At 53.0% G+C, this 20,098-nt stretch overlaps 1 protein-coding gene across 1 annotated transcript in view; it reads left to right on the forward strand.

Moving 5' to 3' along the window:
- COL4A2 (collagen type IV alpha 2 chain) overlaps nucleotides 1–12,613 on the forward strand; it is a 209,806-nt gene extending 197,193 nt beyond the window's left edge. Inside the window, exons 41-48 of the mRNA XM_035293939.3 lie at nucleotides 1,035–1,151; nucleotides 2,771–2,932; nucleotides 3,032–3,130; nucleotides 3,479–3,625; nucleotides 3,782–3,898; nucleotides 5,447–5,638; nucleotides 6,927–7,213; nucleotides 11,566–12,613. Of these exons, the coding sequence (XP_035149830.2) occupies nucleotides 1,035–1,151; nucleotides 2,771–2,932; nucleotides 3,032–3,130; nucleotides 3,479–3,625; nucleotides 3,782–3,898; nucleotides 5,447–5,638; nucleotides 6,927–7,213; nucleotides 11,566–11,823 (1,379 nt within the window). The 3' untranslated portion in view covers nucleotides 11,824–12,613. The remainder of the gene's footprint in view (nucleotides 1–1,034; nucleotides 1,152–2,770; nucleotides 2,933–3,031; nucleotides 3,131–3,478; nucleotides 3,626–3,781; nucleotides 3,899–5,446; nucleotides 5,639–6,926; nucleotides 7,214–11,565) is intronic.
- The last annotated feature ends 7,485 nt before the right edge of the window (nucleotides 12,614–20,098 follow it).

Below are 20,098 nucleotides of genomic sequence, written 5' to 3' on the forward strand. Positions count from 1 at the left end.
ATATTCAGAAGTCATCAAGAACACTGACTCAGTGAGTACTGAACAATTGCTCCTAGTGGAAATACAAGGCTAGGTTCCTGCAAGCCTCTGCTCACAACATTTTTCTCAATGATGAATATCCTGGTTTTCTTTGTAACAGCACCTCATTTAGTGTGGGTTGTTGATTCATAAACACTCAACATGCATGCTCACTCATGCCTGAATGCGGCTCCTCTAACATACATGTTTCTCCATAAGGGACTTTACAGCCTTCTTGCATTTAGAAACACTAGGCTGCACTTCAACCGTAATACATGGGGGGCATTTGAAACAGCAAGATCACCAGCATAAAGCACAAAAATGTGGAAAACAGGGCACTACAGAGACCAAGACAAGGACACATGCTTACAGGACGAGCTGCCGTGAGAAGGCAGGAGTGTCGCCTTGCTGGACCTCAGCTGGGACTCATTTTACCTCTGTGTATATCCGTGAATGCCAGTGTTGATTTGGGGGAATTCCAAGTGAATTTTAGTGAGCAGGAGAATTGGGAAGTACAGAATCTGTGAATAATGAGGACCAAGTCTATCCAAGCTGGGATCCGAGGCACTGGTAGCAGCCACAGGGAGGGCTGACAACACGGATGTCAACTACAAGTCTCATTTGCAGTTCTTCCACCTTCCATCCATGAAGTATGCTGACCACTGTCCACATGTACCAGGATCAGGGTCTGAGCGACTCTGTGCCATGCCTGGGGCTAAGGCTCCATCTAAGCATGACTGGACAGTGCCTTGGGGAAGTGGAGCACAGGCAGACAGGACCCAGTGGAGGGGTCCTCATAGGAGAAAGTCGGGGGAGGAGGGGACTCACAGAGCCCCTGCCTCCCCAGCCCCACCCTGAGAGCCTGGCCATGGGAGCTCCTTGGCCTGAGGGCATCTCCCATCGCTGTATCGCCTGCTGGACTCCGGACCACCACAGATGATGGTGTGGAAGGAAAACAGGGGATTTGGAAAGTTGGTGCTAATGCTGAAAATGATCTCTTCTGTTTTCATCCTAAGGGCAACGAGGCCCACCCGGGAGTCCAGGACTTCAGGGGTTCCCCGGCATCACGCCCCCTTCCAACATCTCTGGGGCACCTGGTGACAAAGGGGCGCCAGGGATATTTGGCCTGAAAGGTAAGCAGGACTATGCATCTGTGCTTCAACACCTCCAGGGCTGGAGCTGGCAATGGCCCACTTCAGCTAGGGGGAGAACACATGTTGGTTTCCACACTGTGCCCAGACTCCAGTCAGAGGTGCCAGGGGCCATGACAGCTCATCCTGTGTCATTTCCATCACCTGCACGATTTGGCCCCTGGGAAGCCAAGACACAGGCCCTGTTGTTTATTTGCTGTAGTAGCAGATAGGCAAACTGCAGCGGACTCAGAAATGTACACTGTGAATGGCTTTCTTCTTCCTCCATGTATTCTGCCTAGACATATTAAATTTAATTTGCATTTACTAATCACAAATGAGCTGAATATTGGAAAGAGAGGAGGTTCAGATGAAGTCACCCCTCAAACAAGTATTTGTGCATCAAGGTTCACAGCAGTACTATTCACAAGCCCCAGGAGATGAAAGCACCAAGTGTCCATCAACAGAGGAATTAAGCAGAATGCAGTCATTGTACACACCGTGGAAGAGGAGGTCGGCTTTCTTGTTTGGGTTTGGTTTTGTTTTTTGAGACGGTCTTCCTCCATCGTCCAGGCTGGAGTGCAGTGGTGCGATCTTGGCTCACTGCAACTTCTGCCTCCCAGGTTCAAGGAATTCTCGTGCCTCAGCCCCCCAAGTAGCTGGGATTACAGGCGCCTGCCACCATGCCCAGCTGATTTTTATATTTTTAGTAGAGATGGGTTTTCACCATGTTGTCCAGGCTAGTCTCGAACTCTTGACCTCAAGCGATCAGCCCACCTTAGCCTCCCAAAGTGCTGAGATTACAAGTGTGAGCCACCGCACCCAGCCTGTTTGTTTTTTTTTTTTTTGAGACAGGGTCTGGTTCTGTCACCCAGACTGGAGTCCAGTGGTGTGATCACAGCTTCCTGAAGGCTCAACCTCCCAGGCTCAGGTGATCCTCCCTCCTCAGCCTCCGAAGTAGCTGGGACTACAGGCATGCCCCACCATGCCCAGCTAATTTTTTATAGTTTTTGTAGAGATGAGGTCTTGCTATGTTGCCCAGGCTTGTCTTGAACTCCTGGGCTCAAGTAATCTACCTGCCTCAGACTCCCAAAGTGCTGAGATTACAGGTGTGAACCACCATGCCCAGACTTTTATTCAGTCTTAAAAAGACTGCTACACCTAGATGCCCCTTGAGGACATTCTACTGAGTGAAAGAACTCAGTCTCAAAAGGACCGACTCTGTGATTCCACACGTGAGGCCCTGAGGTCATCGAATGCATAGAAACAGAAGGAAGAACGGCTGTTGCTAAGGGTTAGGGGAGAGGTGCATGGGGAGTGAGTGCTTCACAGGGACAGATTCCAGTTTCGGATGATGAGAAAGTTCTGGAGATCGCCGGTGGTGAAGGTTGCCCAGCAATGCGAATATATTTAATGCCATCGAACCGTGCACCTAAAAATGGTTACAATGGTAAATTTTATGTTATACATATTTTATGACAACTTTTTAAAAAGAAAGACAGTCATTCCATGTCACAAATTTGCCAGAGGCTGTCCCCCAAATGGATGACTGCACACCTGGCTGTCCCCAGGGGCCTCGGGGTCCTGTTTAAACCCTCCCTTCTTGTCCCTAATGCCAACAGGTTATCGGGGCCCACCCGGGCCACCGGGATCTGCTGCTCTTCCTGGAAGCAAAGGTGACACAGGGAACCCAGGAGCTCCAGGAACCCCAGGGACCAAAGGATGGGTTGGGGACCCCGGGCCCCAGGGCAGGCCCGGCGTGCTCGGTCTCCCAGGAGAAAAAGGTAATGGTGCTCATGGTGGTACGCCGGCAACCATGGCCGCAGTGCAAGGAGCCCCTCCCCACAGATTTCCGTGTCCCTAACGTCCTGTTTGTGTTGTAGGGCCCAGGGGTGAACAAGGCTTCATGGGGAACCCTGGACTCCCCGGACCTGTGGGTGACAGAGGCCCCAAGGGACCCAAGGGAGACCCAGGATTCCCCGGTAAGTGACCGTCTGTGTGCCTGCATAGATAGCAGCTCAGCCCAGCCTCTCCAGGCTTGGGAACATCCTGAAGATCAAACAGCCCGGGTCCTCTCTGGCATGGGTCACACGCTGTAAAGAGCAGGGAGGAAACCAAAGCTGCAGGGCTTTGGGGAATGGAAAGTTTAATATTCAGACGTCAGGCGCTGAGTCACGGCTCAGGCCCCTTAGTGCCTGGCTCGTCTCTAGAAAGCACGACTGTCCAGGAAGCTCCAAAAGCGGCCTCCAGGGGTAAGAAACACAGTAGCACTCAGAGCTAGAGAGTGGAATGACCTTGCGTGTTTACTGGGGCCTCTGTTTCCCTTCCAGGTGCCCCCGGCATCGTGGGAGCCCCCGGGATTGCAGGAATTCCCCAGAAGATCGCTACCCAACCAGGGACAGTGGGTCCCCAGGGGAGGCGAGGCCCTCCTGGGGCACCCGGGGAGATGGGGCCCCAGGGCCCCCCCGGAGAACCAGGTAGGGTGCTGCTCCGGGGCCTGGAGCCCCACAGGGCCGCCTGGGCGAGGCCAGAGCCTGCTGGCGTTGCATCCTCTTGTATTCCCTGCACATCGCCAGCTGTGCCAGCGTGGTCACAGTTTCCAGTCATACTCACACTTCTTTGGTGGCTTGCAGGTTTCCGTGGGGCTCCAGGGAAAGCCGGGCCCCAGGGAAGAGGTGGCGTGTCTGCTGTTCCTGGCTTCCGGGGAGATGAAGGGCCCACAGGCCACCAGGGGCCGATTGGCCAAGAAGGTGAGTCAGCGGTCGGGAGGGAGCCTCCCAGGTCCCAGTGCTGAGTCTGACTAGCAGACTGTGGTCTACAGGAGGGGGACATGAGTACCCAGAAAAGCCAGAAATGAGGCGCTGCCCCACCGTCCTGCTCCGACTCTGCACATGCCGCCCCGCTCCTGTGCCCAGCAGAGCACCTGGCACTAAGTCCCGGGACAGCTTCCCTCCCTTTCCTGGGCCACCTCCCAGTGCTGCGGAGTGGGCAGCAGGGATGAGCAGATTTCGAGGGTCAAGATCCAAACTGAATCCAAAAAGAAACCAACTATTTATATTTACAAGAGCCACACTACACAGCCCTGTCTTTTTTCTTTTTTGAGACAGTCTTGCTCTGTCTTGCCCAAGCTGGAGTGCAGTGATGCAATCTCAGTTCACTGCAGCCTCCACCTCCCAGGTTCACATGATTCTCCTGTCTCAGCCTCCCAAGTAGCTGGGACTATAGGCGTGCGCCACCATACCCAGCTAATTTTTTTTTATTTTAGTAGAGACAGGGTTTCACCATGTTGGCCAGGCTGGTCTCAAACTCCTGACCTCAAGTGATCCACCCGCCTTGGCCTCCCAAAGTGCTAGGATTACAGGCGTAAGCCACTGTGCCCAGCCGTCTTATTCTTTTAAATTATTTGCACACATGCAGAATGAGATAGGCCAGGAATAACAGCTATTCATGCAAAAAGAATTCTCAAAATTTGTCTTAATCAACTGAGCTCAGTTTGAGCCAATGGTGTGAGCATTGAAATTAAAATTAAACATCAGTAGCATTATCGGTGTCCAAGTGGAAGAAATAGTCCCCTGGCCCTGGAAACAGACCCACAGCCAGCAAGTTATGGGTGCTGTGCGGTGCACCCGGGAACAAATGCTGGCAAATGGGAGCCCGCCCAGGGGCGGGTTAGGCAAGCTAGGGGAGGTGTCCCGGGAGAAAGGGGCGTGACCATGAGTGTCCCTTGGAAGGGGAGGGGACACTGAGAGGAAGGTTCGCCAGGGACAGCTGAGAAATACTCACAGAGCTGCTGTGCTGGAGGCGAGTGAGCCACCCCAGTGTGCTCCAGGGTGGGAGTTATAGGAAGTGCAGAAAGAACATTCTAACCCAGGATCTGGTCAAGTGCACAGTCAGCAGGGCCTGCGATGAGCCACCTCTCCTGCAAGTGTCCAGCGGCGAGGGATCACTGCTGGGGTGGGGGCTGCCCTGTGATACTCCTCCAGGTGCTTCCAACTCCAGGCATGTTGGGTGCACCCTGAGGGGCACACGCCTACCTGTGGCCGACTGAGTCCTTTATGGAAAGGCCCCCTCCTCTGTGCCCAGTGCCCTCACTGCCATCATTCCCTGCTGCTGAGCACAAAGTCTTGGTCAAATCCTTCCCAAGAGTCTCCTGATCTCCACAGACTGAGCCCTAAGGTCTGGGGAAGGAGAGCAATGGTCTGGGTACGCCTGTAAACTGCCCTGCACGCCTGGGTCCCGAGGTTTCTGCGGGCGGCTGTCAAGGGGGCTGCTGTGTCTCTCTCTTTCTCGGGCCGTAGGTGTGCCAGGCCGTCCAGGGAGCCCGGGCCTGCCCGGCATGCCAGGCCGCAGTGTGAGCATCGGCTACCTCTTAGTGAAGCACAGCCAGACGGACCAGGAGCCCATGTGCCCTGTGGGCATGAACAAGCTCTGGAGCGGGTACAGCCTGCTGTACTTTGAGGGCCAGGAGAAAGCACACAACCAGGACCTGGGTAGGTACTGCCCGCCTGGTCCCCACAGCCTGCTCAGGGCTGGCCCAGAAGCGGCCACAGTCAAAGGGCCATAGCGAGACTCCTGAACCCTCCACAGCTGATGAGTTCCACTGATGGAAGGGTCCACCCGCATTCCTGGTGGTGCAGAAAGCTAAAACGGTCTTTGTAGCAGAAGCCTTACAAAGCCCGTAAACCTCAGGGCCTTAACACCGGGACCTGCCTTTAACTTGGCATCAACTTCCACAGGCTCCATGTGCCCCCTCTGACCCCTAGCCCCTCTCCAGTGGAGGCTACTGATTACTTCACCTCCTTCTTGCTTTTTGACCCAAGTTCTGTAGACTTGGAGTCAGGCAGGGTCCCTGAGGGGCTGGGGTTCGTATCAGACTCTCCCACACAATCCCCCACCCCTGGAAAATGGACAGATGGACACGTGTGCATGCTCTTATTCAAGGAAGCCTTTAAAAGTCATGAAAGTGACTTCAAATGCAGAAAATGCAACACAGGCGAGTTACAAGTGGAGGTGGCTTAGTCTCAGGTCCCCTGTGAGGGGATGACGGGAAGGGTCTCCAGGATACAGGCCGCATTCTGCCTCCTCGATGCAGGTGACAGCAGGCATTCCACCCCTGGACACTTGGAGCTGGCCTCATGGCGCCTGCACATTCCTGCCTCTGTGCTCCACTTCCACAGTCAGTTTCTTGAGATCAGCCGGGCAAAGGCCACCAAGGATAAGGGCCTAAAATAGATCTGGGAACAGGGCCAAGGAGGCAAGCCCAGCTTGGCTCTGAGCTTTCCAGCAATCCATGTGAAGAGGGAAACCCACTTAGCTGCAGCAGTCACCAGGGCCAGGAGACAAAGGCTGTCTTTGTTTCCAGAAGCAATAAGGCTACATGGATGTGAGAGGGGCCAGGGCCTCTTCTGGGGTGGCTCCTTGTGGTCAAAGAGCAACCCCTTGGAGGCCATCAGAGGTTTCTTGGAGCTAGTGCTGTAAGACCCCACTAAGGTAAGGCTCACACAAAGTGCTGTTCCATGAAGATGCTACTCCCGGCTGATCCAACTTGGCCCAGTACCTGTGATAACCTGTAGAACAGAGCTGCTCCAAAATGCCAGTGTAGTCTGATCCAAAAGAGAAAAAGAGAGAAATTGAGAAGCCTCAGCCTGGCCCTCCCATAGGTGGCTGAACTCCACCAGGTGGCCTGGGGCAAGTCGGAGCCTCCTGGGCCTGGCTGGAGATGGCAGGTGCATCTTCTGGCCACATTGCGCTGTGATCTCACAGCCCCTCCTTCCGCAGGGCTAGCGGGCTCCTGCCTGGCACGGTTCAGCACCATGCCCTTTCTCTACTGCAACCCTGGGGACGTCTGCTACTATGCCAGCCGGAACGACAAGTCTTACTGGCTCTCCACCACCGCCCCGCTGCCCATGATGCCCGTGGCCGAAGACGAGATCAAGCCTTACATCAGCCGCTGCTCTGTGTGTGAGGCCCCAGCCGTCGCCATTGCTGTCCACAGCCAAGATGTCTCCATCCCCCACTGCCCAGCTGGGTGGCGGAGTTTGTGGATCGGATATTCCTTCCTCATGGTACGTGGTATTTGCCCAGCTCCCCTCCCAACCACATCCTGGCTGGGGACACAGCAAGAACAGCTGGCTGCCTTTGTAAAAATGATCAGGACATTTGTTTAGGGTGTGCACTGCACAAGGGCACTTGGCCCAGGGAGTGAGAGCTGGAGTACAGCTTACACTTTTCTAACTGAGCCATGTGCTGGGCACAGGGCTGCCCCCACCCAGGGAGGGCACATTAATTTGCCATCAGGCCTTGTAAGGAGTGATGTAACCAGGAAGAGTTTGCCTGCCATCCGTCTTACTAGGCACAATACCAGCACAGAGGTACAGCTGCTTTGGGTTTACCGGAAGTCTAAATAGAGGGAAGACTTTTCTCTAGAATCCTGATCTGATGTAGAATCTCTCTGAAGCCTAGAACACCCTCAGGAAATACCTAGTAACTGGCTGGCTTAAAATGGATATACATTCCTGGGGAAAATTGTGGACTACCTTTGGGTATAAAATAGAGAGCCTGCAGATACTTTGAAAGCCAGGAGAAGGTGCACAACCAGGACCTGGGATGGTACCGCCCACCCTGCCAGATGGCCTTTGGATATAAAATAGAGAACCCTCAGCTCTGGCCAGATTTAGGTTTAGCTTAACCTCAAGGGGAGAGACAACAGCACCAGAGTGTCTTTTGCAATATCACCTCTTGAAGCAGAGGCTCCTTAACTTGGAATGGGGTCCCCTCCCACTAAATTCATGGTAAGATGAAGATATCGTAAGTTGAAAGTGCATTTTCAATGTATGATGGGTTTATCTGGATGGAGCCCACCAGAAATCAAATAGTGAATCAAATACATATTGCTTTTGCTCCATCAAACAGTTCAAAATCATAAGTCTAACCATGGTAAATCGGGGCCCATCTGTATACTATTGTGGTGAGAAGAGAGAGCCTCGCTGAGAACAGTGAGTCTTCCAACGAGTTTATTTATAGGTATCATAACCGTCATCACTCCAGCTATATTGATCAGATGCCCAGCATGTTAAATATTTCATAAATTACATATGTAACATAACATATAAATTGCATAAGGATTGCTGATCTTTCAAAACATCAGGAAAGAAAGACATGCAGATTCTAGGGAAGGAAGGAAAGACAGGTGTTGCCGTTTTAATAGGTATCGTTGCTGTGGAGCAACAGGACATCGAATCCTGGGCAGGGACAGGCGCAATTTCTACTTTTCCAGAAGCTTGTCATGGAAGGTGACTTTGCAGCAACCCTCTTTTGTGTCACAGTGACCTTCGGGGTGCCCCTGTGTCATGGAGGAAGTGAGCTTCGGTTGGTCCAACTTTTTGAACTTCCGTTGTTAAGTTCAACATAAATGAGCCTCTCCCTTGCAAAGGGCATGATGACATAGAATTCCAAAAGACCGAGCATTCCCTGCTCCATTAGCAATCAGGTTTCCAATCAATGTCACGAGATAAGTGGACATTATCCTCCGCACACATAACTCTGCTTAAATAAATGGTTGACAGCCCCAGCAAGCCTGGAACTTGACATCCCCAAAAGGCACAGTTTGAGACAGATCCTGTCACCCTGCCAACAGAGGCAGGGGTCAGGACAGATGGGCCAGAAGTACCATGACTTCTGAGAAAGTCCCTGTTGGCCCTGTCGATGGATAAGTGAGCAGACACATCTGTGTACTTTCCAGATGTGCCCCGACTGCCATCTAGGAGACAGGACCCAAACCAAGACAGCTGTGTGCCTCGTATGCACTTTAAATGCTCTTTGATCCCTTCTGTGAGGTGATGAGCATATAGTACCACTAGGAGTGCTGGCATCTCAGCATAACGAGAGCCAACTCTGAAGAGGAGAGGACAGCTCGGCAGAGCAGCTGCCCCACCATCCCTAGTGGGTACACAAGCAGGAGCAGTGCTGAGGCTAGCTCCTGGCTCACCCTTCCTTTGTCCATGAGAATGGGTGGTTCCAGAGGATGCATTTTCTGCATTCCCCACAAGCAAACGCCACGTGGGAGGGAGGACGGGGCAGAGCCCTGGTCATGACCAAAGAAGCAAAAGCCATTTGCCTCCCCTCCCCTCGGTGTCCTCTCTCAAAACTGGTCTGGTGGAGGCCGCAAGTATCTAGCTGGCCATGATTTTAGTTCCTCTTTTGTCGATTCTGGCTACAGTATGCAGCCCTCAAGGCCCCTTCTTTGGGCCAGCCTCTCATCCAGGCAGTTCTCTTAAGACTTTTGAGCTGCTGTGAGTGCCAAGGCCAGAGGCTTGTCCGCTGAGAGGAGCTCAGTGGGTAGGCTGTGTGCCTGCACTGTGTGCCCTTAGGCATGTATGCGCATGGGGGCGTACGTGCATATGCATGCATCTGTGTGTGTACATGAGTGTCCACCATGTGTGTGCATGTGTGCATGCGTGCAAACTCAGCTCTTACCTGGCTGGTGCCGGTCCCTAAGACTTCTCACATTGTGCCCCCTTCTGACCTCAGTCTGGGAGTTCCAGGCATCCCCCTGGGGCAGCTCCCAGCATGGCCTCAGCTCCTTCTGACAAAAGTGAAGCCAGAGATGCCCTGGAGGACGGAGCCACGTCTTATTACCTGCTCATTAGCAGACAAGAGCAGGGCAGTGCGGGGCTGGACAGGCTTCTGCCTTCTGTGAGCAGAACACTTTTTAAAGGTTTTTCGGTTTTTGTTTTGTTTTGTTGTTTATTCTTTCTTTTTTTTTTTTTTTTTGAGAGGAGTTTCGCTCTTGTTACCCAGGCTGGAGTGCAATGGTGCGATCTCAGCTCACCGCAACCTCCGCCTCCTGGGTTCAGGCAATTCTCCTGCCTCAGCCTCCCAAGTAGCTGGGATTACAGGCACGCACCACCGTGCCCAGCTAATTTTTTGTATTTTTAGTAGAGACGGAGTTTCACCTTGTTGACCAGGATGGTCTCGATCTCTTGACCTGGTGATCCACCCGCCTCGGCCTCCCAAAGTGCTGCAATTACAGGCGTGAGCCACCGCGCCCGGCGGTTTTTCAGTTTTTTGTATTCAAAAGAAAGCTTAAACTTCCCAAGTATGTCACAGGGCAGCCCCTTTTTTCCCTGCAAACTGAACTGAGATGTTTCTGTTCTAAGAAAACAGATTCCGAAGCCCAAAAAAGTCTACCAAAGGAATTTGCACCCAGCACCAGCACTCACACCCGCCAGCCACTGTCATCCAGCAGGTGCAGGCTCTCGGGATCCCTGCCCACAGAAACCCACTCAGCGCCTGCTTGGCCAAGCCAAATGGCACTTAATCTCTGGGATCTAGGGGTCTGCCGTGCACTCCTGTAAGGGCTAAACATGTTGGTGTAATGAAAGTAGAGCTTTAAAATGGAAAACAAAAAGGCTCCCTTGAAAACGTCACCCATCTCCCAGCCACAGCCAGCAGCCTCAGAATCAACTAATCACTTAACAACCTCTGATTGAAAAAATTATATATTTAATTACACAAATAATACATATTTACTACAAAAAAATCAGCAAGTGCAGATATTTTTTTTAAATAACTAAAATGAGGCCAGGTGCGGTGGCTCAGGCCTATAATCCCAGCACTTTGAGAGGCCAAGGCGGGTGGATCACGAGGTCGAAAGATTGAGAGCCTCCTGGTCAACATGGTGAAGCCCCATCTCTACAAAAAATACAAAAAATTAGCTGGGCATGGTGGTGCGTGCCTGTAATCCCAGCTACTCAGGAGGCTGAGGCAGGAGAATCGCTTGAACCCAGGAGGCGGAGGTTGCGGTGAGCCGAGATCGCACCATTGCACTCCAGCCTGGGTAACAAGAGTGAAACTCCGTCTAAAAATAATAATAATGATGATGATAACTAAAATGCCTCATCTTTCCTCCCTGATCATCAGCATTTTCAGAGAAGGGGCTTCTGGTATTTTTAGCTTATGAACCTCAGGTGGTAGCCTACATCTTAATTTAATTTTTTTCTTTTAAAAAGAGTAAACATTGTGTCATCTCTTCTGCCAGGTATTTTCTTCGAATGGTAAGGTAGATGGTTCATTTTGTTACCAAAATGTAGTCAATGAGATGTACCGCTCATATCTGCGGTCACTGCTCTAGCTCTGACGGAACAGCCAGCCTGGCTGTGAACTCACATCATGCACCTGCGTCTGCAGCACATCCTGGTACCTGGGGCTGCCTCCTGTGGGGGACGCAGGTGCATTTCACCAGCCCCCTCTTGCTGAAGGTGCCTTGGAGAGGATACTCCATGTCCATATTGGCACAGATGGATGGTGATGGTTTGCTGCTCAGTAAAAACAAACGACACAGAACAGGGCTATGCCCTGACCCCAGGCCACCTCCAGCCTGTGATTCCTAACCCTGTCCCACCCCCTCTCTGTGCAGCACACGGCAGCGGGAGACGAAGGCGGTGGCCAGTCACTGGTGTCACCAGGCAGTTGTCTGGAGGACTTCCGCGCCACGCCATTCATCGAGTGCAATGGAGGCCGCGGCACCTGCCACTACTACGCCAACAAGTACAGCTTCTGGCTGACCACCATCCCCGAGCAGAGCTTCCAGGGCTCGCCCTCGGCTGACACACTCAAGGCTGGCCTCATCCGCACACACATCAGCCGCTGCCAGGTGTGCATGAAGAACCTGTGAGCCGGCGCATGCCAGCAAGGGCCATATTGGTGCTTATTCTTAACTCATTACCTCAGGTGCCAACCCAAACATTGATTTTATTTTTTTCTTTAAAAAAAAAGTCTACCAAAGGAATTTGCACCCAGCACCAGCACTTACAGCTGCCAGCCACTGTCATCCAGCAGGTGCAGGCACTGGGGATCCCTGCCCACAGAAACCCAGGGGCAGCCCTGGCCCCTGTCACCCCTGCTAGATGTCCCTGGAGGCACAGCTAACCACTTCGTGCACACCCATGTAGCCGCTGCACTTTGAAACGCCACAGACAACTCACATTGTTCAACTCACTTCCCAGGGTGGTGTGGACAAGACAATAGCACACAGGCAGCCAGTGTGGCCCCAGGCCTGAGGGGCTCAGGTGCCCGTCCCCACATGAGGGTCCTGTGGGTGGGCCTTGCCCTGCTTTCTATGCCAACATTATGCCAGCTCTATGTTCTCCCAAATACAGTTGATATGAATTACCTTAAAGGCAAGACTGTGCTCTTTATTTTAAAAAACACCGATGATCACACTGCAGCCAGTCAGCCCTGTAGACCACTGGGGTTGGCAGAACAGGCAGAAGTGGAGACCTTTCTAGGTGTCATTGTCAGCCCTGCTACTGGAAGGTACACCCCATAGGTTGGAAGTGATGTCCCCACTGCCCCACCTTGTCCCTGAGATTAACCCCTCCACTGCTGAAGGTGAGCTGTGCTCTTCTAACTATTCCTTCCTTTGTAACAACCACAAAATAAAACTTGGTCTTGAATATTTTTAAGTCCCAAGTTGTTGACTGACTTAATTTTCTCATGTCCATAGAGCAAAATGTTTGCCCAAGTGAATGCAAGGCACTGCGTCTGCCCACGCTGCTGTGTTTATACATCTCAGTAGATGTACCATGAACCCATTCACGGTACTGCTGCCGTTTCTTGTGGAATGTGTTTATGTTTACAACTCACTAACGCTTACAGAAAACACCCCAACCAGGCCAGGCGTGGTGACTCACACCTGTAAACCCTGTAATCCCAGCACTTTGGGAGGCCCAGGCAGGTGGATCACTTGAGGTCAGGAGTTCAAGACCACCCTGGCTGACATGGTAAAACGCCATCTCTACTAAAAATACAAAATTAGCCAGGCCTGGTGGTAGACGGCTATCATTCCAGCTACTTGGGAGGCTAAGGCAGGAGAATCGCTTGAACCCGGGTGGCAGAGGTTGCAGAGCCAAGATCGCGCCACTGCAATCCAACCTGGGCAACAAAAGTGAAACTCCGGCTCAAAGAAAGAGAAAGAGGAAAAGAAGGAATGAACGGAGAGAGGAAGGAAGGGAGGGAGGGAGAGAGGGAGGGAGGGAGGGAGGGAAGGAGGGAGGAAAGAAAACACCCCTGTTGTGCACAATGGCTCATGCCTGTAATCCACACTTTGGGAGGCCGAGGCAGACAGATCACCTGAGGTCAGGAGTTCAAGACCACCCTGACCAACATGGTGAAACCCCATCTCTACTAAAAATACAAAATTAGCCAGACCTGGTGGTAGGCACCTATAATTTCAGCTACTTGGGAGGCTGAGGCAGAAGAATCGCTTGAACTCGGGAGGCGGAGATTGCAGAGAGCCGAGATCGCACCATTGCACTCCAGCCTGAGCAAAAAGAGTGAAACTCCATCTCAAAAAAAAGAAAAGAAAACACCCCAGGCAGCATTCATGGGAATTTGGAGAAAGAGCACTTCACAAATGTATTTCCAAAGGCATTCACATTCAGTTCGTTCCACCACAGGCCGCGTGCAGCGTCTCACGCCTGTAATCCCAGCACTTTGGGAGTCTGAGGTGGGAGGATCACTTGAGCCCAGGAGTTTGAGGCCAGCCTCAGTAATATAGTGGGACACAAGGTTCGACTCACAGAGTTTATTTTTACCCTCTGAAATACAACCTTAAATTGAAGTTTTCCTAAGAAAAATGTTCACATTATGAAATAAGTGTCCTGCCTTATAATGTTATTTGAGACGGATAAGCAGGTGCCCTGGCTTGTGTGCCCGCAGAAGCTGGCTGAGGCCAGGAACTCTACACAGCAGGGCGATTTCAGAAAGCCGAGTGGGACCTGGGGGGTGAAGCCAGGAAGAAGAAAAGCCAAGTCCAGGGCGTGGGACGAAGGGGCTTACCACTGTGGGTAGTTTAGGCTTCATCCTGCTGAGGCCCACCAAGGAAGGAGCCTCAGATGGCCCAGCCGTGGCTTGGAAAGGAAATGCTCATCGGCCGCTGTCCTGACTGGTCAGGGGTTGCCCAAGGCTGTTAGTTCCCTGATGCTTCCAGGGGAGCCACACACCAGCACGGCCCCTGCCAGATGCCAGCAGGGGTGGTAGATGACCGGGTGGAGCTGAGACACGGTGTGTCAGGCCACACTCACTCATGGCTGGTCACCACGGCAATGCCTGCAGCAAAGCGGTGGGCCCAGACTGTGTGACACGGGACCTGAGAGAGCAGTTTGCAAGCACAGCAACTCTAGAAGCTGGGCAGCAGCAATTCATTCTAGACGCTGCCCCACTGCCAAGGAGGCAACCACAGGGTGTGCTGCGGTGCTGAAGACCCTGTTTGACTCAGGTGGGCTGCACACCTGTGTGTGGGTCGCACTGCGGAGTCAGCGCCCGGTGTTAAACACGAAAGGAATGTTTGACCCTAAACATAAAATAGATGAGAAGACGAAGATCCTCAACACATAATTGGTTCCCAAAATGTGGATCCTAAAATGTAAACCAATCACGATTCATAACCCCGACATCTGTGCCAAGGAGCCCACGGCCCCCCTGAAGTATAGGGAGGGGAGGTACCTCATCTGTAATCCAAGCATGAGACCTTCTGCACCTTGAACATCAAAGCTCTGGCCTTCACAGACCCTGCATGCTGCATAAGAGAGATTTTTCCGGTCTAGTTTCTTGGTGCCAGGAATAACCGCTACCCTGAGAGCTGAGTGTGCTTGAACGACCCACCAATGGTGTGCCACATTTTCCAGAGGGTGGGTGCCCCAAACTCACAATCACTTCTGCCTCCCAGCTGCTTCATGCTGCGACTTTCAGCACCCCCGGCAGAGATGTTGCTGGGATGCGTGTGAAGATGCGTCTGCAGTCATCCTGGCTGAGTGGGGGCCCAGGAAGACTCACAAGCCCCGGAGAGCACATCAGACTTTAAACCACCAGAGAAGGGCAAGTTGGCCTGGAGGCCCGGGCAGGTTGCTTCAGTGGGCTGGGCCTCCTGTAAAATGGTACCTGTGCACCAGTGAAGTCGGGAGAATCAAATCAGTCACCACGTCTTGTGTCCAGGACCTAAGAGGAAGGAGGTGGAGAAAAGCCGCGACTTGGGGTTCTGTTGTGCTGAGGTTGAGCACTAGGCTTTAAAATACACAGTGCAGAGAAGGGAGTGGAGTGGCTTTGAAAGTAAGTTCCATGACATGCTGGACACAGAAGGGGAGGGCAGCACTGGGCTGCAAGGAGGAGCTTCAAGGGACAGACCAAACCCAAGCAGGTGTCTGGGAGGCACTGAGGAAACAGCATCCTCACCTCCCACACATGGTGCAGCGAGAGCCTCACTAGACTCAGGAAGGCACCACGCTACAAATATCTATGGGCCATTTGTTTTCACACAGTGTAAGTTTGGCTCAGACGATAAAATGTAAGGCTGAGAAACAGTGCTTCTGGTTACACCTGGAGATGGCTTTTCCTTGAGGCTGCCTTCCTGGAAAAGGGCCATCCACTTATTTGAAAAGAAAAAACAGAAGTTTCAGAAGCTCACTGACGCCAGTAGGAAAAGGTGTTATTAATCAGATAAGTAACTCTGGGAGTGAAAGGCACAGAGGACGGCACACAGCACTGTGCTCTGGTGGGTAAAGTTGTTTCTTGCAGGAGTACTGGTAAACAGTGCTGACACCGTATTTATGCTAAAATCGAACCATCAGCTGGCACAGTGGCTCACACCTGCAATCCCAGCACTTTGGGAGGCCGAGGTGGGCGAATCACCTGAGGTCAAGAGTTTGAGACTAGCCTGGCCAACATGGCAAAACCCTGTCCCTACTAACAATACAAAAAGTAGCCAGGTGTGATGGTATGCACCTGTAATCTCAGCTACTCGAGAGGCTGAGGCAGGAGAATTGCTTGAACCTGGGAGGTGGAGGTTGCAGTGAGCCGAGATCGTGACACTGCACTTCAGCCTGGGCAACAGAGCCAGACTCCATCTCAAAAAATGAAAATAACTAAGGGCATAGTAAATGGTGGGAGCCATATTTCTCATTGTTGGAGGAGAATTTACAGCTAAGGGAATAATGACGCAATGGTTAGAGTCAGAGATATCAGTAGGAACTCAGGTTTAACCTATTATAGACACCTATAGTCACATAAAGCAATATCTATAGGTATGTGTGTATGTAGAGGTTAGTACACACACACATATTTCTTTGCTCTGTCAGCTGAGAGGGCCTAAGAGAAGCAGCCCCCAGAAGCAGCAAGCGCCCCTGTAGCAGCCAGTGCCCCATAGCAGTGAGCACCCCTGTAGCAGCGAGCACCCCTGTAGCAGCAAGTGCCCCGTAGCAGGGAGCACCCCTGTAGCAGCAAGCGCCCCGTAGCAGTAAGCGTCCCTGTGTAGCCAGCACCCCCGTAGTAATGAGCACCCCTGGCCCCAGATCTTGGGTTCTAACACTGTTCTCCAATAAAAGGAACCGAGGCTCCTTAGGGAAATGGCTGGTTCTGGGACTGGGGCAGGAAATACAGATGATGAGACTGGAGCACTTTGTAGTACTAGAGAGTAAGGAAGTGCTCAGATAAAACCCCAGTGGAAATATGTGGCAGGGACATGGGAGCCATCTGAAAGAGACCCTGAGCCACAGCCATCTGAACAAGAAAGACAGTATTGGATGACAACCCAAAGCATAAAATAAATATCTGAGATTCCATTCCGAGTCCTCAGCCTTCCTTCTGAGAGTGAACTGCTGTTCCCAGGACCCAGCGAGGTCCTCAGGGCTGAACCGTGATGCACGTGTGTGTGGCACATGTACACCCTCCCCAGAAAAGAAGCCCCTTTCCTGCTCCTGCCCCTCCCCGTCAGGCACTTCTCACAATTCTGCCCAAACCAAGGGAGACGAAAAACAAAATGTCCCAAAGGCAATATTCTTTTTCTGTTTTCATTGAGACGGAATCTTGCTCCATTGCCGGGGCTGGAGGGCAATGGTGGATCTCGGCTCACTGCAGCCTCCACCTTCCGGGTTCAAGGGATTCTCCTGCTTCAGCCTCCTGAGTAGCTAGGACTACAAGTGTGCACCACCACACCTGACTACTTTTTATATATATTTTTTAGCAAAGTCAGGGTTTCACCATGCTGGCCAAGTGGGTCTTGAACTCCTGACCTCAAGTGATCCCCTCCCAAAGTGCTAGGGTTACAGGCACGAACCACCCACCTGGCCCAAGGCAATGTGCTTTAAAGCGAAGCTGGCTTTTTCTCTGACATTACTGGAAGAGGGAAAATAATGGCTTTCTGGCCATTTTTCTCTAGTGAGCTGCGTCATGGTGGCATCCCTCTGCTGGGGTTGGAGGTGGAAGGGGACAGTCATCTTTCTTCTATGGTCCAGCGCCTCTGAAGAGTGCCCTCCCTGGTGCTTTTCCTGCCTCCCACTACTCTGTGAAGTAAGTAGGATATACCCCATTTCATAAAGAGATTTTCCCCAAAGACAGCAAATCAACTTGCCCAAGATAACATAACCCAGGTCTCGGGAGGCATTCAAGCCAAACCTCTACACTCCCTTCAGGAACAGAGCCGAGTTCCTACAAACAGCGACACTGAGCACCAGCCTGTGCCAGGCACCTGAGGCACTTCCTGTCACATGACCTCCAATGTCCAGAAGCCTCAAAGGGCAGGGTCATTTCCACAGACTGCAAGAGTCCCTGCACCCAGGGTCAGGGGGATTTCACAATTTCATTGCACAAGCCCATTTTCATTAACTAGGTTTTTCTCAGAGGCCAGGAACACACTCTTCGAGATGAGAGGCTGTAGCTACAAAGTCACATGTGATGCGACAGGAGGGGACTGGTGTCTTCCTGAGCTTAAAATGCCCAGGAGCCCCTGTCCTGCCCCACCTGCAAAGTCACAATTGAGAGGACCTTGCCACACACAGGGTGACTCAGAGATCTGCCTCCCATTCATGGCCAAAAGTACAAGAACAAAGGGCAGATGGGGTGAAGATCACTTGGAAGCTGTGGGTCCCATGACAGCATAAACCCAAGCTGCAGTCATTCCTGCAGAGGCCATTTGATCCCACATGGGACAGGGCCCTGCTTCTCCTTCGGGGGACCCACTCTTTTGCCTTGAGCTGGCGTGTTCTTAACTGTACACTTACAAAAAAGAAAAAAAAAATCCATTTCATCTGCAGGATTCCTGGGAAAAGAATTCGTGCATTCAGTTTATGAGGACTCTGTCCAGGGGCTCTCACCCCTCCCTCCAAGCAGCAGGGAGCTCGCTCCTGGCCGTGGGAGCTGCCCACCACACAAGGGTTGATGAATGAGGTTGCCACGCAGTGAGGCTGAGGGAGGGGGTTGGAAGTGCTACTGGGGATGACAGACCTGCCACCATAAGACCAAGAGCAGGCACAGGACAACTCTGCTCGCTTAACGGAGACCAGCTCCCAAGAGACAGCATTGCAGGTTCCCATGCCTTCTCCCAGCGGGAAGATCTGGACGGGGGATAAAGCCAGGGGCTGAGCCACCATTCACAGCCAGAACAACCAAGCCCACCTTTAGGGAAGGAGAGACATGGCGGCAACTGGAACATGGCACTGGAAACCTGAGGCTCAGATTCCAGAGCCTCCTTGCCCCAGGCAGGACCTTCCATGTTGACATCCCAAGAAAACAGCCAGTGTTGACTGAGCCGGGAGGGCAGGACGAGGGAGTGGGTGGGCGAGGAACTGGGAGCCAAGGCCTGGGCGTGTCTCACTCTGGCCCCTGACACTCTGCCCAGGATGCACCTTCTTGGACTTGGGCCTTGGATCCGAAGACCCTTGAGCAAGGTGCCCTCCACGTCCAACTCCTGAGTATGGGGCCAGTGAGTCCAAGGCAAACACAAAGGGAAGGGAAGGGGAGGGACACACCGCTGGTAACCACCAAAGCCTCTTGCTCTAAAGGTGTCAGCTTTCCCTGAAGGAGGTGGCCTGGACCACAAGGGAGGACTGGGCCCAAGAGCTTCCAAAGCTGGCACAGAAGAGGCCAGGTGCAGGTGGCACTTGGGTGTGCAGGGTCCCTGCTGTGTGTGCGTGCAGGGTCCCGGCTGTGTGTGTGTACAGGGTCCCGGCTGTGTGTGCAGGGTCCCGGCTGTGTGTACAGGGTCCCGGCCGTGTGTGCGTGCAGGGTCCCGGCCGTGTGTGCGTGCAGGGTCCCTGCCGTGTGTGCGTGCAGGGTCCCTGCCGTGTGTGTGTGCAAGGCCCTGGCTGTGTGTGTGTGTAGGGTCCCGGTTGTGTGTGCAGGGTCCCGGCTGTGTGTACAGGGTCCCGGCCATGTGTGCGTGCAGGGTCCCGGCCGTGTGTGCGTGCAGGGTCCCGGCCATGTGTGCGTGCAGGGTCCCTGCTGTGTGTGCGTGCAGGGTCCTGGCTGTGTGTGCAGGGTCCCGGCTGTGTCTGTACAGGGTCCCGGCCGTGTGTGTGTGCAAGGCCCTGGCCGTGTGTGTGTGCAGGGCTCCAGCCGTGTGTGTGTGCAGGGTCCCTGCCGTGTGTGTTTTCAAGGCCCTGGCCGTGTGTGTGTGCAGGGTCCCAGCTGTGTGTGTGTGTGCAGGGTCCCGGCCGTGTGTGCATGCAGGGTCCCGGCCGTGTGTGTTTTCAAGGCCCCGGCCGTGTGTGTGTGCAGGGTCCCGGCTGTGTGTATGTACAGGGTCCCGGCTGTGTGTGCAGGGTCCCGGCTGTGTGTGTGTACAGGGTCCCAGCTGTGTGTGTGTGCAGGGTCCCGGCTGTGTGTGTGTGCAGGGTCCCGGCTGTGTGTGTGTGCAGGGTCTCTGCTGTGTGTCCGCCCCACCACACCAGCCCCTCTGTCCTGTTGTGACAGTGCAGATCCAAAGATCCAGCTCTGCAAAGTGGGAGGATGGAAGACCCCTGCACACTGCAGAGAAGAGGCTGTGCTGCTAATATCGGCACATAAGTAGACCAGGGGCACAGGCCACCCTGCCTGGCCACCGAGGGGAAGGTATGACCTGGCCTCCACCAACCACGGCTGGGTGGATCTGTGCCTTTGAAACCCTCCAAACACCTGGA

The sequence above is a fragment of the Callithrix jacchus genome, chromosome 1, assembly GCF_049354715.1.
Source record: "Callithrix jacchus isolate 240 chromosome 1, calJac240_pri, whole genome shotgun sequence".
In the NCBI taxonomy this organism is placed as follows: Eukaryota; Metazoa; Chordata; class Mammalia; order Primates; family Cebidae; genus Callithrix; species Callithrix jacchus.